General features: G+C 44.7%; 1 protein-coding gene across 1 annotated transcript; it reads right to left on the bottom strand.

Annotated features, from left to right (window-relative positions):
* Positions 1 to 14,278: 14,278 nt before the first annotated feature.
* LOC136940517 (uncharacterized) lies at positions 14,279 to 15,929 on the bottom strand. The gene is given in 4 exon segments (XM_067232705.1): positions 14,279 to 14,601; positions 14,753 to 14,858; positions 14,860 to 15,654; positions 15,828 to 15,929. Coding segments are annotated over 4 exon segments (1,326 nt in total).
* Positions 15,930 to 16,538: the final 609 nt, after the last annotated feature.

Raw genomic sequence — 16,538 nt, 5'->3', positions numbered from 1 at the left:
TGGGCGGGCAAAGCAGAGAGAGGGGAGGTAACCTTCCTCCTTGTGACGTAACAAAGAGGAGATTTTCAAACAGAGCAATTGAGCTTTATTTTCTGAAAGGCGGAGAAGAACACCCAGGGCTTGGTTTACACCGATCGAAAATTCTAGCCACTGGGGGACCAAAGGCAGGTTAGGGGAACTCATGAATGTTGAATAACCTCCTAAAGTGAAGTTTTCATGTCATGTCCCCTTTAAAAAGCAAGCCCGCATAGCAGCTGATCCAGTTTTTGGTGACCTTCAGGACCAGCCAACTAATAGAGCTAAGGTTAGAGCCCCTACTTTGTCACAGCCCTCAAAGGCATCTGGCAGTAGCTATGCCACTAGTATTGCTCTTGTCCAAACAGAGACAAAGCCTGAACCCTCTTGCCCCCTCTGTAGCTCAAAGCACACATTGGACTTGTGTAAAGACTTCTCAAAGAAAATGCATAGAGACAAGATCAGTTTCTTAAAGACCAAGGGCATATGCTTTGGATGTCTCTCTGCAGGCCACATTAGCAAAGAGTGCAAAAAGCGACTCACATGTAAAGTTTGCAAGAAAACTCACCCAAGCGTCTTGCATATTGAGATTAACGACAGCACAGCTAAAGAAGCAGAAAAACCCTCTGGTGTTACAGGCAGTGCATCAGCAGAGTTTTGTGGTCATATAGGGTCCGGAGACCAAGATTGCGCACTTTCCATCGTCCCAGTTAAGGTTAAGGCAGAAAAGGGCAGCCAAGTCTATGTGTATGCTCTCCTGGATCCAGGGTCTTCTGCCACCTTCTGCTCAGAGGAGCTCATGACACATCTCAGTCTCAAAGGAAGGAGAACATAAATCCTTCTACGAACAATGAAAATTCTGTTAACACACATGTTGTCTCAGGAATTGAAGTTTCAGCATTGGACAGCAACAACTTCTCATCTCTTCCTGACACTTACATTACATTTAGTCATTTAGCAGACACTCGGCTCGACTTACAGTAAGTACAGGGACATTCCCCCCGAGGCAAGTAGGGTGATGTGCCTTGCCCAAGGACACAACGTCATTTGGCATGGCCGGGAATCGAACTGGCAACCTTCAGATTACGAGCCCGACTCCCTAACCGCTCAACCATCTGACACTTTCACTCAGAAGGAAATGCCAGTAACCACCAACAACATCCCAAGACAGAGTGACTTAGCGTAGTGGGCGTATTTAAGTGAAGTCAACATCCCCTCTATTAGTGCAAAGGTAGAGCTGTTAATTGGAACAAATGCTCCAACTCTGATAGAGCCGTGGGTGGTTGTTAATAGCCAAAATGGGGGCCCTTATGCAGCTAGAAAACTATTGGGGTGGGTTGTAAATGGGCCACTTAGAAGTGGAACTGGCAGTACAAAAAGTGTTACGGTGAATAGGATTTCAGTGGCAAGGCTAGAGGAGCTTCTGATCTCACAGTACAATCAGGATTTTTCTGAAGTTGCCTCTGAGGAGACAACTGAAGTTTCCATTGAGGACAAAGGATTTCTGAAAACGGCCAATGAGCCAGGCCTGAATGACGTACATTACAATCTGAAATTGCCCTCAGAAAGGCTGATGTCTGTATGCCAAACAATCGCCAAATTGCGGAACAGCGCCTCCAGAGCCTAAGAAGGAAAATGGAAAAGGATGAGCGATACAAACAGGAATACGTTGCATTTTTCAATGACTCTCTTTGAAAGTAATTATGCAGAGGAGGTCCCACAGGAAGAACTTGCACAGTCAACAGGAAAAGTATGGTACTTGCCACATCACGGGGTGTACCACCCTAAAAAGAAAAGGCTCAGAGTAGTCTTTGATTGTGCTGCCTCTTACCAGGGTGTATCCCTTAACACCGAACTGCTGCAGGGACCTAACCTGTCAAATTCCCTCATTGGAGTCATCATGAGATTTTGCAAAGAGCCTGTTGCAATCATGTCTGACATCAAGTCAATGTTCCATCAGGTTAGAGTAGCCAGATCTGATGTCAATTACTTGCGATTCCTGTGGTGGCCACCAGGTGAGACTAGTCAAGCACCCAAGGTACACTGTATGCTTGTACACGTATTCGGTGCAGTGTCCTTAGCATTGCAAGCTTTGCATTAAGAAAAACTGCTGCGGACAACGAGAGTTGTTTTCCCCCTCAAGTAGCTGAAACAGTCTGGCACAACTTTTATGTGGACGACTGTGCCAAGTCTGTGGCCAAGGAATCGGATGCCATCCAGCTGGTGAAAGATGTCACTGCACTATGCAACAAAGGTGGGTTTCAACTCACTCAGTGGGTCAGCAATAGCAGGGCAGTTTTAGTATCAATCACCAAAGAACACAGAGCAAAGGAAATCAAAACACTGGATCTCGACAAAGACAGTTTGCCCATTGAAAGAGCACTAGGACTACAGTGGTGCGTGGAGTCTGACAATTTCCAATTCAACATCAACCTGAGCCAAAAGCCACACACCCGCAGAGGCATACTCTCTGTTGTTAGTTCCATCTTTGATCCACTTGGCTTTCTTGCTCCTCTCATCCTTCCAGCTAAGCAGTTGCTACAAGGGCTCTGCCACCGAGGCTTCGGATGGGACGAGCCTCTGCCCCAGCCAGTGTCTGAAAAGTGGATGGAATGGACCAACATCCTGGATAGGATCAAAGGCTTCAGTGTGCCACGCTGTTTGAAACCAAAGGGCTATGGAATGACAAGCTGTGCCGAGCTTCATCACTTCGCTGACGCCAGTGAGAGCGGCTATGGCTCAGTCAGCTACATCAGACGATTGAACAAGCAGGATGTCGTTCACGTCACTTTGGTTCTTGGAAAGTCCAGTCCTTCCCCTTAAGAACATCACCGTGCCACTACTGGAGCTAGCAGCTGCAGCATTGCTGGTGAAGGTAGACACAGTGTTGAGAAGAGAGCTACACCTTGACCTACCGTAATTTTCGGACTATAAGCCGCGCCTTTTTTCAAATTTTTCGACCCTGCGTCTTATATAAAGGTGCGACTAATCTATGGATTTTTACAGCTAACGGTCACTAAGTGGAACCGAGAGTGGTACGAGAGACAGAACGAGAGACAGAACGGAAGCAAGACAGACAGACATTACGAGAGCGAGACAGTTTGTGCAAAGGAGGTTTTCATGCACAAACCCTCATTATGGAAAACAAACGTAGAAATGCATATGATGCAGCTTTTAAGTTAAAGGCAGTCAATCTGTCTGTAAAAGAAGGAAATAGAGCTGCTGCACGTAGCCTTGGCATCAATGAGTCAATGGTGAGATGTTGGAGACGCCAGCGGGAAGAACTGTCTCAATGCAAAAAGTCAAAAAAAGCTTTCAGAGGTAATAAAAGCAGATGGCCCGAACTTGAAGACTTTCTTGAAGATTGGGTGAACACACAGAGAGCAGACGGTGCTCTGCTCCGAGGTGTTTCCACCGTGCAGATCCGACTGAAAGCCAAAACAGTCGCCACCGAAATGAAAATTTAAAGGGACTGTCCATCAGGGCGCGGACGACTGTGTGTCAGCAACTCCCTCCCGACTACAAGGAAAAAATAACAGACTTCGGCGAATTCACACAAAGAAAGATAGAGGAATATTCCATCGGACCGGACCAGATCATAAATATGGATGAAGTGCCTTTGACGTTTGACCTGCCTCTCACTAGGACTGTTAACAAGAAAGGTGAATCATCCATCACGTTGAGAACCACTGGCCACGAGAGAACGAATTTCACTTGTGTTCTTGGCTGAACAGCATCTGGATTAAAGCTTCCGCCAATGGTGATTTTTAAGCGGATTACAATGCCAAAAGAAAAGATCCCGAATGGCATCTCCTTTAAAGTCAACAAGAAAGGGTGGATGAAGGAGTGGCTGAATGAGTGCTACGTCAAGCGCCCTGGAGGATTCTCTCGCCAAAAAAAAGCGTTGCTCGTTTTGGACAGCATGAGGGCCCATATAACAGATCCTGTGAAAGCAGCCATCAAGAGCACAAACTCAATTCCAGCTGTGATTCCTGGGGGCACAACGAAGCATCTGCAGCCACTCGACATCAGTGTCAATCGTGCGTTCAAAGTGGCACTACGCGTTCAGTGGGAGGCGTGGATGACTAGCGGCGATAAATCATTCACCAAAACTGGTCGCATGCGAAAAGCAACTTTCGCTAAAGTTTGCGAGTGGATCCTGATAGCGTGGAGGAGTGTCAAAACATCCACGATCATCAACGGATTCCGAAAGGCTGGACTGCTGCGTGATGAAGAGGAGGACGCCGCCACAGCTGAGGCCCTTCAGAGGCTGTTCGATTCCGACAGTGACGAAGAGGAGTTCGTTGGTTTTGAGAGCGACAATGAAGGAGAGTGGCTGACGAAGCCACCCTGAGCCTGTTCGTTTCCGACACTGGAGATGGGGACTTTGGTGGTTTTACTACGCAGGAAGAAGACGGAGATGAGGATTGAACACGTTATGCAAATATGCAACTTGTTTGTTGAAATGTTAATAAATGGGAGCTTCCTCAAGCAGCCATCTCTTTCCCGACAATCCCCTCTGTGCACGAACCCTTACATTTGGTAATTAAACATTAAAACACCTGCGTCTTATAGTCCAGTGCGGCTTATATATGTACACTATTACACAATTTAGCTGCTGCGGCTTATATTCAGGTGCGCCTTATAGCCCGAAAATTACAGTAATGCCTTCATGTTTCTGGACTGATAGCCAAACAGTGCTCAAGTACATTGCAAATGACCAAGTCAGGTATAAGACTTATGTAGCTAATAGGGTCTCACTGATTCGGGACAATACAGACCTGTCCCAATGGAGATACGTAAGCTGCAAGGACAATCCTGCTGATGATTTATCAAGAGGATTGAATGCAGGAAGATTCATGGAGCAAAGGAGATGGATACATGCCCCTGAATTCTTATGGAACACAAAGGAAAGTTGGCCAGTGGAGGAAGTATTGGACCCGGTGTCGCAGGACGATCCAGAGGTCAGGAAAAGTGCTACTGTATTGGCAGCAGTATTGAACCCTGCGACACCCACAGACCAGCTTATTTCGTTCTTCTCTGACTGGGGGAGATTACTTAAAGCAGTGGCATGGTATCTCAGACTGAAAAAGATGTTGATGCTGATTGTGAAAAGAGGAAAGGAGTAGCCCTCATCTCAAATGGTTGTATGGTTGTCTGTCATGTTTCGATTTCTATTTAAATGTTCTGTATTCTTTATTTGTAGTGTTATATTGCATTTTGTTGTGAAGCACTTTGTGATTTTATCTGCGAGAGGTGCTATACAAATAAACTTTACTTACTTACTTAAATCAGCACCCGCTCAAGCAGGAAAAAGGTGAGGATAAAAATTGAAGATTTCAGGACCTACCTTGGTGGACAGCTCCTCACTGTTGAAGATCTGGCAGAAGCAGAAAGGTCAGTCATCACATACACCCAAGGACAAGCATTCAGTGCTGAAATTGCAACACTGGAGATGACCCCACCTAGAGTGCACAAGAGCAGTAATGATCTGCAGGCTTGATCCTGTCCTAGACGAGGGCATTCTGAGAGTAGGTGGCCGACTGCACAAATCTGCAATGCCTGAGGAAACCAAACACCCCTGCATCTTGCCCAAAAACTCGCACATCTCAACACTGTTCTTAAGACACATGCATGAACGCTGTGGCCACAATGGCAGAAACCACACGCTATCGGAGCTCCGGAAAAAGTACTGGATTATAAAAGGTAACTCAGTTGCCAGGAAAGTGCTCTCAAAATGTGTCATGTGTTGACGTTCGAGGGGCAAAGCAAGTGAACAGAAGATGGCGGATTTGCCGTTAGAATGAATCCTACCTGACCTCCCTCCATTTACCAACGTCGGGTTGGACTACTTTGGCCCGTTTGGAGTGAAACGGGGGAGAACCGCCATCAAAAGGTATGGAGTTCTTTTTACATGCATGTCTAGTAGAGCTATTCATTTGGAAGTTGCTTTTACACTGGACACAGACGCATGCATTCATGCTTTGAGGAGATTCATCTGCAGGAGGGGCCAGGTGAAGCACATCAGGTCTGATAATGGAACGAACCTGGTGGGTGCACACAGAGAGCTCAAGAAGGACCTGATGTCACTGAACGAGAGGAAAATCCAAGATGCCCTGCTTCCAGACGGAATCGAATGGAGTTTCAATCCACCATCAGCATCACACCATGGCGGAGCCTGGGAAAGGCTCATAAGATCTGTCTGCCAGGTGCTGAACTCAACTCTCCATCAACAGTCCATCGATGATGAAGGCCTCCAAATGCTGTTTTTTGAGGAGGAGGCAATCCTGAACAATCGTCCTCTCTGCACAGTGTCCTCAGACCCACATGACCTAGAGCCACTGACCCCAAACCTCATCCTGCTATTAAAAGCCAAGCCAATCCTACCCCCTGGAACCTTCTTGAAGTCTGACATCTATGCCAGACGTCGCTGGAAACAGGTCCAGTACATGGCCGATCTTTTCTGGCAAAGGTGGACCAAAGAATATCTTCTGCTGCTGCAGGAGAGGCAGAAATGGACTTCACTAAAGAGGAACCTGAGTGTCGGAGACATTGTCCTGGTCATTGACCCCACTGCTCCTCGAGGGTCCTGGCCATTAGGAAGAGTGCTGGAGACGAAACCTGATGCAAGGGGTCTGGTGCGGTCAGTGAAGTTCAAGACAAAGACTTAACCCTTGTGTTATCTTCAGGTCATTCTGACCCATCAGTCATTGTGACCCACCGTCGTATTGCGACAAATTTACCTCATACAAAAACAAAGTGAAGCATTTTCTTTTAACTGTCGGGCTGTCTCAGACCCCCCACATTGGAATGGTTAAAAGAAAATTATTTGTATTTGTTTTTGTATTGGGTAAAATTGGGTAAACACAACGATGGTTCGTTATGAACCTTTGGGTCATGTGACCCGAAGGCAGCACAAGGGTTAAGTCCTTGAGAGGCCCATAACCAAGCTGTGCCAAATCCTCGAGTCTGAGGAGTGACCAGGGTTCCTGAGAAGTAAGTAAGTAAGTAAGTAAGTAAGACTTTATTCATATAGCACTTTTCATACAAGAATTGCAGCTCAAAGTGCTTTACATAAAATCAACAAAAACAATAATACAAGTGTTGATCTAAAACGTTTAACAAACCAAACTAGCCGCACTCTATCTGCGGTCTCTCGAATCCATCTTAGATCCGAGCTGCCACTTGCAGTTTCTAATACACAAACATGACAGACACAAGGGGGTAGACAGGACGAGCAAAACATGAGGAGAGAGGAGGAGAGAAAAAGGCAACACCCAGACAATGCTCCTAGAGGAGTACAGTGTGGGAACAGACAAAAACCTCAGCACATAAGCACAACAACATTTACAAAAACACGTGACTTGCAACGGGGAGTGGGGGGGTAGACAAGCAGCATCTGGACTTGCAGCCATGGCAGGCGCTGGACACAGACCCGCCAGCCACCCTGGGGAAACAAGCAGGCGAAGGCGTTGGATGGGGGTGGGGGGGTGGTGATATCTGTAGTAGGTGAAAGTTAATGTGTGAGTAGGTCTGGGTTGGCGCCCTCGACCTAGGCCACAATCAGTCCGATTCTCCCTATGCAGATTGTGTTGGCCAGGAGACATCCTTGGTCATGACCCGGGCAGAGACCAAGCCACAGATGTCGGTGGGGGGGAGGGGGAGGGAGGAGCAAGATAGTCTCGCTTCAGCGCTCTCCAGGGGAGTTGTTTTCCAGCGACGGCCTTGGCCAAGGCCTGTGTTGGTTACAGGGCCGAAAGTGGATAAGATTGGGGTAGTTGTTTTGACGAGTAGCCGCAACTCAATTTTCACGTCCACCCTTCAGGAAGGTCTCCATGTCCTCCATCTTCCTTTGCAGAGCCGCAAACTTATCCCTGTTGTAATCAATGCTGCGTTGTAAGTTCACAGTCTGAGCTCCAACAACTCTGCCCACCGCATCAATCATATCGGGCAGCCTAACGGGGCTTTTGATGGCTGCAGCCGTTTCCTTAATTTTCCGATATACAAAGCCAGCGCCTATTCCAAACAGCAGAAAGCCTGTAATCATGGTTCCGAATATGAAGATGTCTTCAACGTCCTCCACGGAAAGCGCCGCTAGACACACGACACGCCAATTCTCCCACACGTCCATCGTGTAGCCAGCTGCGAACGTCCCGTCCGGACAGTTGGGTTCCCCCGAACCCGAGCTTCTCTTCGAGAAGATGGTGTCAATAGCATTGAGAGACCAGCTAATTAATTCCATGCTTCTAGTTTCGGAGAGCGATGATGAGAGAGTATCTTGAGACAAGACAAGACACAAGACACAGCCAAGCAGGGAAGGTCAGGGAGGGGAGGAGAGAAAAATGCGACCGCCTTCGTCGAGAGCCAAAGAGAAAGGAATGTAATGTATACACGATTTCATACCTTCTCTCATCATGCCTTACATACTTCTAAGAGCATTAAGTGCTTGTCTAATCTACTTTACTGCCCCTCTTTTGGCTCCTTTCATGTTAATTTAAGTAATTTATTCTATAGAGAACAATTAGGGGCCGGTGTGTAGGAGCCACATTAATTTGTATTTTATTTTGAATGATTTATTGATTTTTCAGTGTGTGCGCCCTCTATAGGTGGTGACAGTGCCACCCTTGAAAGGGCTGCCAGATGCGCATGACATGGAAAAAGCGGGCGCAAATACTGTCATTGACCTCAGTCAGGGCTCTAGAGTGCGACCAATTTGGTCGCATATGCGAAAATTTGTACGGGTGCGACAACATTTTTTACTAGGTCACACCGATGCTCCTAACCTCCTCGCATCCGCTGCCTCTCCAGGAACGAAGCGTTTGTTTATTCTTTGACGGAACTCGCACTCATGGTTGGATCATATCGTGGTCTAAACTAATCAGAGACAGAGATGGGGCGGGTCTTTGCCTCTGATTGGCTGTGGTCCAGATATTCATGTAGGCCTACACTGCTCCGTGCTGTGTGATTGAAATTACGACCTGAGCACCAGAGAATCAGTTATGGCAGACCTGGGCATTGTACGGCCCCCGCAGGGCCACAACCGGCCCACAGGCTGTTCCAATCCGGCCCGCGTGAGGTAAATCTAAAATAAAAAATAAATAAATGTGTTGAGCGGTTGTAAATATGTATTCCTGAAACACTAGTGATCAGGCAATTTACATATGTGCGCTTGCGCAACCTCACCTTAGCCCTCGAAAATGAAAAACGAAAGGTTGATACAGAATGTAGAGTTTTTAACAAGACATGGACTTCTAAGTATCTGTTTACTGAGGTCAAAGTCAAAGCTGTGTTCTTAGTTTTGGAGAACAGGTCGCTGTGTTGAAGGATTACAATTTGAATCGGCACTAAGGGACTCAAGAAAAAACGCGGACATAATAAGAACTTGACTGATTCAGTGGGCGCGGGCTGATGGTTTGCTAGTTAAATTGCACACTCGGATCATCACCTGTCAGCTGTCCTTCGCATATCCACCTCAGACATTCAGCCAGATTTCAATGCACTTGTTCAAGCCCACTGGATTCCTCTCACATAACAAAATGAACTGCAAAAAAGTATTGCTTTTTGTATAAAGTTGATCAATTGCATATCTTTAACATACTGCAAAACAACTTTTCAGTGTTGGTGAAGATTAACTAGTTACAAATAAAATGAAACACTGATGTAATGATTATTTTAGTTTTTACTGTTACTTCGATAGTCTTTTCCTAGTTGACCAACATGTAAAATATTTATATAAATATTTACAGAATATCCTTATTCTTCTGATAACCAGTAGCAGCTAATCAAAATATATACTTTACTGCTTTTTACAATGGGGGAAAATGAATAGTGAGCAGAATTAAGTTCAAGTTATCGTTGATGCAGCCCTCCAACACATTTCAGGTTTCTCATGTGGCACCTTGTCAAAATTAATTGCCCACCCCTGAGTTACGGAGCTGGGCCATGGAGCTAACCCATGGAGCTAGGATGTTGATGCTAGGGAGAGTGTGGCAAGCTGGTTTAGCCAAGGCCAAAGGGCAAGAAAGCCAAATTACAGGTGTCGGCCATCTGAAGGGCATGCGACAGCAAGGGGGGACCCGCTATAAGACTTTGAGCCATGAAATGTTAGGTCTCAGTTCAGGGAAGCACTTTTAAACAGTAGCACTTTCTATTTTAAAATGTTTTATTTTGCTTGCAATGTTTTAGTTTGGCAGCTCAGTGAAGCACTTAAAATATCTTTAGATACAGTTTAATTGTGCATCAAATAAAACCAATATTTACCTACACCTTATTCTTGTTTAAGGTCATTTACATAATATATATGAATGTATATGGAGCGTGATAAAAAGGTGACCTTGAAATTGTGGCAACGCAAGGAAAAATTTGGGTGCACCTACATTTTGTGCTGGTGCACCTAAATAAAAAAGTTAGGCGCACCAGTGCAACCAAGGGAAAAAGTTAGTCTGGAGCCCTGTCAGTGCTGAGGCCGTGAACCACGCTGTCTCCGTTTGGGCCTGTTCCACTTGTTGCAGCCTTTGTTTATGAACTTATGATACAAATATGTAATTTCTTCAAGGTTAGTTCATATGCACGTTGCAATTGAACAATTGACAAACAAAAACACATTTCAACAACAGCAACAAACACACTTTTCAACAACAACAACAACAAAAACACATTTCCATCCTTCATCTTTTATATATCTGCTAAAAAACTGACTGAAAAGGGTAAGCTTACATGAATAAATAAATACAAGTAGTAAGACCAACAGTGATTTTTTTTGTTGTGGTCAAAGAGAGATATTATACAAAGGACTTGATAACAATTGTTACCTTTACAGCTGGTTTAGGGAGGAGCTTGATGCTGCACCAAGGTGGGGCTGTCACTGTGACAGTGATGATTGACAGATGTCTGATCTGCAGCAGTTTGTTTCCTTGCAGTCGTACACCTGATCTCTCACTTAAGAACCAACTGTAGTTAGTCTCTACTGAACTGAACAGTGCACATCAATGGATGCACAAATGGAGATGGGGGGTAGGAGGACAGAGCTGGGGCCCGTTCTCCGTACGTCGCTTATTACATCCGAGATCAAGTGACACATCCAAAATGACATCATCTTGCTTATCATGATCTGGCTAATTCGGTTCTTCGAACACACTTGTTGTTTATGATTAGTATAGCTGGATTGAGTTATACGTTGGTCTAAAAGGGGGTATGTATCGATAGTAGAAACCTTGATCAGCAACGCTGCTATTGGCTGCTCACGTAAGTGTATGGCTGCTCACCATGGCCAAAAAGAGCGCCCCGTTTTTTCCACAACAGAGCCAACAGAGCAACAGCTTGCTCGAAGGTTACTCCGAATTTGAAAATTTAATCAGAACGCCAGGGAACACCTCAGTCTGAAAAATTCAAGAAAGAGGGTTGGCAAAAAGTAGCAGACCAAATTAAATTTATAGTAGTGACCACGTTTGATGTTTTATCGCTTATTACAGTAAGCTAGGCCTAGGTTTTTTTATTTTCATACTTTGTTTATCATCTTTAATGTCATAATGTGGTTTCAACAAATCTGTGACAGACTTCCTGTATCACCTCTGCTTATATAGTCGCAATCAAATCTTGTTTACATAAAATAAACCTGCTCCCGAGCAGGTTTAAGCTAAAGGACTTGTTGCTATGACAGCAAGTCCAGAATGAGCTTCGAAGAACCGAACAATCCAAGATAATGACAAATCGTAAACAATCAAATCCAGCTAACTGAGTTAGCGACGTAGGAGAACGGGCCCCTGGTCCTGACAAGAGAAAACAGGAAGTTATTGTTATAAACTAAAGTCTGAAACTAAACTTGCTAAAAAGGTTTATAATTCACAATAATGAAATACCTTCTTTTCTGCTGCAGGGCAGATCAACATGTACTGTATGTCCAGTGCAACTGAATACAGCTGCATGATGTTCAGCTTCTTTTATGTATTTAGCCCTCTCTGCAGTCCTGAGTGTCTTCACTGTGAAGTGGAGGGATCAAACAAGAAGGAAGTTGATATAAATTACAATGTTATATTAGATGTTCAGTTAGTGTCATTAAAACTATTGCTTTGAAACAACATGAATACATGAATGAAACAAAACATTAGGAATCACATATGAAATGAAATAAGAAAACAATACCTTATTATCTGTTGTGAAGAAACCTTGACACTGACAGGGAGAACATGTGTCTCTGTGGTCCAGCAGTGATGTGTCCACTGTTGATGAACAGTTAAGATGGTGCTCCAGGCCAAGACCGGCACGGGTCCTTACATATTACCCACAGGAGGACTGTCTTCCGTCCATCCAAAAGGAAACTTAACATTACAGAGGACACATGAGAACTGTGTCTCCAGTCCATCAGAAAGGAAACTTAACATTAGAGGACACAGGACTAACTAAATACAGTGCTAGAATATATTTTGACCGGATGATTAGTTTTTCTTTACATCAACAGTTACATAATCCCAGTCTAACAACAATGTGGTATTGTTAGAAAATACATGATTCTCAGTGGATTTTGGTTTTACCTGACAATTCTGAGACCTGTTGGAGGAACGTAGACAGAAAACATGACAATTGATTTTTTTTTTGTTTACCAGAATGAGGGCCCTGCTGTGGTAGAGAGATAAAAATGCCTGCACAGAGGATCCCCCTCCTCTGGATAATTGTGGAAGATTGTATTGAATCAGTGTATACAATATTAGTTTAATTTAATTCACAAGTACTTTACTTTCTCTTTAAAACTCAGCGGATACCTTTATGAACTGTTAGAGGACATGACACAGTAGACAGGGTTGTGATAACTGTAATAGCTTCTCATCCCACCAGAGTGGAGACAATGTTGTGGTTGAGAGATAAAAAATGAGGTCCAGCAGTGTGTTCTTATCAGTGGTTGCATTAGTAATGATTTGTGCATATCTTCTGGACTGGAAGAGCTCAAGGATTGGCTTAGTAGTGTTGGAGAAGAGATTCTCGTTGAAATCACCACAGACAATGATGGGCTGACAGTCCATGATCTCCAATGAGTCCAGCAGGCTCCCCAGGTTAAACAGGAATGATCTCACACTGTAGTCTGGAGGTCTATACACAGCTGCAATCAGGGCACTCACTGGGGCTTCTACCTTCAGAGCCACAAACTCAAGATCAGTTACATTATGTATGTACTGTTTTTCACGCACTTGAATGTGGCTTTTCACATAAACAGCAACTCCACCACCACCTCTGTTGGCTATTTGTTGAACATTTGTGTAGGAAAGGTGTCTGTTGCGTTTGAACATGTTGTAGCCCTCTAAATTGAGACTCTCTGCAACAAAGGAACCTTGAAGGTGAGTTTCTGTGAGACACAAAACATCTGCAAGACACAGTTCATGATGGCTCCTGATGTCATTGATGTGAGAAGGCAAACCTTCCGTGTTATGGTGAACAATGGTCAGAGTGTCACGTCTGCTCGATGTCTGTGTAATATGAAGAAGAGGCATCATGTCATCCAAGTTGACTTGTCTCATGGTCTCGAGGGCTCCAGTGATTTCTGGGTTGGCATAGATTTTACTCACATCCAGATCCAGCATGTGCAGTCCACTGAGAGAGGTCACTCTACTGATAGCTACGTAAGCCATGCCAGGTTCAAAAATGTGTTTCAGTGACACTACAGCTGATGTCCTTGTCATACCCTGAACCTTGTGTATCGTACAGGCAAATGCAAGTCTAACAGGAAACTGTCTGCGTACCACTCCTTTCTGTTTCAGATTATCCTCCGCTCTCTCTATGTACACCACATCATCAGGGCCGCCTGGTGCTTTATTACGGTAATTCCTTCCAGCAGTTTGATCATCCATCTTTAGCCCGAGCATAGTGACGTGTGCAACACCACTCTGTTCTGAGGTTATCACCCTGACAAGTGTAGCAAATGATCCATTCACCAATCCTTGAGACACATCTATGTTTCTGGTGAGCATGACTCGAGCACCTTCAGCTAGGTTTAGTGTATCGGGTAACTCATTTCTGTTTCCTTTGTATGGTTGGGATTGTCGAGCCATTCTTCCAGTTTGTGGGTCCTTCTTGTAGTCATCTGCATCGATCTTGGTGATATTAGAATGGAGCAGAGCTAATGTTACTGAGTTGTGTGAATCAACCTGTTTAGTAGTTGCAAAGATGTGCAGGACATCAGGTGGACAAAGTGATGGTTCAGTGATAGTCTGTGACAACAAGGCTCTGTCTGCTTGAGACAACTCATCTGACTTTACTTTCACACGGATCCGGTTCAACATCTCTGCAAAGGCACATCATCCTTCTGCCGCATAATCTCAGTCAGGGTGATTGTCTGAAAGTGCTCCTGCCATAGATCAAACTCAAACGGCTCGTACACACAGAGGGTCTTGGACTGTCGAACTGGTGGTAGCTGATAAAAGTCTCGAACAGCTATTACTGACATTCCTCCAAAGGGTATGGGGCTACCTTTGATCTGTTTCAGTCTCGCATCCACATAAGCAAACAGGGGCTTTGACACCATGGACACTTCATCAATGATGAGGATTTCAGCATTTAAAAGTTCTGATCGGACTTCATCCAGTTGGTTACCAAGTCCTTGAAATGGAGACAATGGAGAGTGTTAAGTTGCATTGAGCTAGGAGCTGCTGCAAACTGAGTGAGGCGGTTTCAGGTTCATTCAGCAACAAGTTCAGTGGTTGGAGCTTTGACCTTGCTATTTGCACTTGCAGTGGATCAACGCCCTCACCAGGTCTTGATATGATTGTCTTTGTGGAAGGTGGTTTAGGAAATCCAAATCTGCAACCAGAGCTGGGACTTCTGAAATATGTCCTTGAGTGTTTTTTGCTGTGTAATATGCACTTCTGTGACCTTCTTGTGTAGTTCAGGTTGTGTGCGTGGGTCAGGCAGCTGAGCTGTGATGTATTTGGACACAAAATCTGACACAGTCTGATCATCATCCTCCTCAAACACAGGTGCACCTTCTACCCATATGAGACAGTGAATGTGTGGGCTTCCTCTGTGCTGAAACTCAGGTTGGTAAAAGTAGTCAACAACTTTGCCAAGAGGCTGTGCAGGAGATAAGAGCAGATCTCTGAATAAGGCCTCAACACGCTTATCAAACATGCGCATTGTTGTCACAGGATTGCTTCTCAGAATGTCACACTTTGCTGACCAGTCAAGTCCTTCAAAATGTAACTCTTCACCTTGCTGTCTTTTTATTGCTTCAATCACTTCAGGCCAACGCATCTCAGCTGCAGAAAACGTACAAAAGAAAGTGGGAGTTCCCAACTGTCTGATCATGGCAAAAAGATCTCTTGTGGTTTTCTCCCAATAGGCTGGTGTCCCTCTCAGCGGCTGCATGAATCTGACTGCATCTTTGTTTCTCACCAGTTTCTCAACCTCTCGTTTATTTTGCAACATGCCAGAAGTTGTTTTTCGTCCATCTCGAGTCATTGGCTTTCCTTTCCTCAACTGTATTGTCATGCTGGATGTAGCCAAGTGTATTTCAGTCACAAACTGTGCAAAGAACAAATAGTTTGTGTCTCTGGCAAAACGATCATCAACACAGAAAAGCCTTGCTTTGAAATAACTGCTGGGTGTTACTTTAATACGTCTACCTTCATCAAGTGTGTTTTGACCTGTAGGGAACTGCACAAGGAAAGCCATCGCCTCAAGTTTAGGAGTTTTGAAAAAAACAACTGGACTGTTACTTTCTGCAGGGGCAACAGAGTAGATACTTTCACTGAAACATAAAATCTCCTCTGAAACATCACATAGCTGAAGACATGATTCTAGAGCAAAACCACCGTTAGGCATGTCACCTTCCTGTTCTTCATCATCTCTTTGCTCCTCTGGTTGTTCACCTCCAAAGACAACATGTCAACATCCTGCTCTCCGTCAATCTCCGTTTCTGTCTCACACATTGCACTTTTCTCACACGTCAATTTCCTTTAAATCAGCATCATCATAGTAATTCTTATCCATAGTTGCATCCTCATAATCCTCATCATCATCAGGAAGTGTTGGGTCACACAGCTCAGCTTCATCTCTGATAGTTATGTCCTGATATTGTGGATGAATGCGTTTGAGTTTATGCAGCGCCTGCACTAGTTTAGACCAGGTGACAGTCTGGAACAGCTGATGACCTCTGTAACACAATCGTCTCTTCAGTTTTACTCTCATCACTTGAGACTCACTTCTCAGTCTGGGTAATGCTTCAACTGTTTCCTGAACCTCAGATGGGACACAAACCACGTTACCATGTATTGCTCTTTGCCTTCCTTTGGGAAGAGGAATGATCTTTGCAAACTCTATGCACTTAGCTATGAGATGTCTCTCCAATATGTTGAGGTCACACAGTTCAGGTGGAATGTCAGCGAGCTCCAAGTTGTTAGCTACAGCAAGTGTTGGCATGACTCCATCTTTAAGATGATTATGACAGGTGTGACAAATCCACTCTTCCCTTCTCTCATCAGGCACATTGCACTGCTGTTCATCTCTACACTCATCATCACAAACATGGACGTACTTTC

This window comes from Osmerus mordax, chromosome 3 (genome assembly GCF_038355195.1).
Source record: "Osmerus mordax isolate fOsmMor3 chromosome 3, fOsmMor3.pri, whole genome shotgun sequence".
Lineage (NCBI taxonomy): Eukaryota > Metazoa > Chordata > Actinopteri > Osmeriformes > Osmeridae > Osmerus > Osmerus mordax.
Note: the sequence above shows the minus strand (reverse complement) of the source record. Positions and strands in the feature narration are given on the sequence as shown.